At 48.2% G+C, this 2,178-nt stretch overlaps 1 protein-coding gene across 1 annotated transcript; it reads left to right on the forward strand.

The window, feature by feature from the left end:
- Positions 1-40: 40 nt before the first annotated feature.
- CSUI_011388 (trehalose) lies at positions 41-1,660 on the forward strand (the record flags this gene model as incomplete). Its single annotated transcript, XM_068071487.1, has 2 exons — positions 41-506; positions 726-1,660. Coding segments are annotated over 2 exons (1,401 nt in total), but the record flags the coding sequence as incomplete, so codon positions are not given.
- Between the last annotated feature and the right edge of the window lie 518 nt (positions 1,661-2,178).

Here is a 2,178-nt window from a genome sequence, read left to right on the forward strand (position 1 = left end):
ATGAGTGGAATAGCCTTCTCTCTTCTCTATTGCTTTACAGGTCTCTGTAACGGCTGCAGACAAAGAGGAGACAGAAGCGAGGAATCGCGTCTTGGCTATCCAGGAAGAAGAACCTGCCATAGATGAGAATGATACTTTAGTTGTTCTTGCTTTAGACTTACCTCTCCGTGTTGTCCGAGTTTCAGGGGCCCCGGCAGCATCTTCTCCTGACCAAGCATTCCCCTCATCTGTATCATCTTCATTGTATGGAAGTGGTTGTGTGAGTACTAGCAGTAGTCCCTCTCCTCCACCTCCGCCTGTCTCTCTGTCTCCTTCTTCTCCGTCGCCTTCTCCACCTCCTGGTGAATTCTTTTCTCCTGCTTCTCCTTTTAGTTTGCGGGAGGGATGCGTAGGTCCCTCCTTGATCTCTTCATCGTCTCACGCGGCTGCGAGCGGCTATATTAACCAACCACAGACAGCTGCAGAGGCCGAAGTAGGAAGAGGGGGAGATCTCTCTCCTGAAGCTGGTAAGTTTCATCTTATTTGCCACTGTGTGAAGGGCGGAGTTGCTACAGAGGGCGAAGGTATGTATATCTGCTACTTCAAGAGGTGTGTAGATGAGACATGCCTAAGTGGACGCGATAGAAGGAACGAAGTAGTTAGGCATGATAGAGAGAACTAGAGAGAGCCTTTCTGACGAAGAAATGACGCCTTCCTGTCCTCCTTTCTTCTATCATGTGTGTTAGGAGGAGGAGCAAGTACAGGAGACCCCGAAGTGTGTCGAGAGAGCCAAGGACTTGATGCTGGGTCTATTCTACCGATTTCATCTACTCGTCAACATCCTCAGGAAGATCAGCAGCATAGTCCAGCTGGAGGGCGCGTCTCCTCGTCTCCAAATACACGTCCGTCTCCGTCAGGGGCTGCGTGCCCTTCTTCTTCTGATGGACAAGCTTCCGATGCCGTAGACAAGAACACCAAGAGCGGGGGTTGTAGTACTTTCTCTAGTAGTGAAGAAGGAGGCGGAGTGGGGCGTTTTTTATTTGGAGAAGGAAGTCATGAGGCTCCTCGTGGGTCTCCGGTGTTAGGCTTTTCAACTTATTCTCCGTCAGCAGCTATTTCTTCATATCGTTCAGGAGCCAATGCAGCACATTCCCCTCCACCTCTTCGTAGTAGTAGGGGGACCTTCGAGGTTCGCCCGAGTAAGAGTGCGCTTCTCCCATCCCTTTATCAGTTACGTAATAAGACAAGGTTACCTGTCCGTTTCATTGGGTGGCCAGGAGTCGAGGTTGACGATGAGCTAGAACAACAGGAACTTATCGACTTTCTACGTCCTTACGATTGTGTCCCGATCTTTCCGGAGAAAACGCAGTTCCATCAATATCAGGTTTTCTGTCATATGTTTCTTTGGCCTCTCTTTCATAATGTGGTGATTCTCGACTCCAAAACACAAGTCCCTTTTGATACAGAGCTCTGGTCATGCTATCAAGCTGTGAACAAACTGTGGGCCGATGCGGTACTTCGACATGCCCACGAATCGGATATGATATGGGTGCATGACTATCATCTTCTTCTGGCTCCGATGCATATCGCGAGAAAAGTTCGCAAAGCCAACGTCGGATTCTTCTTACATATCCCCTTTCCTTCATCTGAAATCTTCAGATGTCTTCCTTGCAGAGAGGATGTAAGTGTCTTCTTCTTCATCTTCATCGTCTCTGCTACTGATGACGTCTTATGGCCTCGTCTTACCTCATGGGGCCTTATCGATGTAGATGAGCGTTAGTTACTCTACGAAGCGGTTTGAGCTACCTAGGAATCTGCGCTTGCGGAGTTACTGGGTACAGAAAGAGAAACATAAGACCTGGAGTGTTGTGTCTTACTTCACACCCCATTGAGGAAGGAGATGTGTTAATAATAGAGAACCTTTTTAAATGTCTCTCTTGAGGCTCTTGCACTGGATGTCGTCTCGCTCCATACCTATTGAATAGGGCGGGGGTGAAACTGGCTGGGGCTGGTGTTGCATGCCCTGTGTACTCGCGGGTCTCTAGACTTATTTCGTATTTGGCGTAAGGAACACGGGATATCCTTTCATTCGTGCAACAGTAGTAGGTGGTGCCACCTATTGTACGAAGAGGTGGATAGATAGTTAGATGTAGCTAGATACATGCATAGGTGTGTGTTTACCTATATATATATATATAT

The sequence above is a fragment of the Cystoisospora suis genome (genome assembly GCF_002600585.1).
Source record: "Cystoisospora suis strain Wien I chromosome Unknown contig_11234, whole genome shotgun sequence".
NCBI classification, from domain to species: domain Eukaryota; phylum Apicomplexa; class Conoidasida; order Eucoccidiorida; family Sarcocystidae; genus Cystoisospora; species Cystoisospora suis.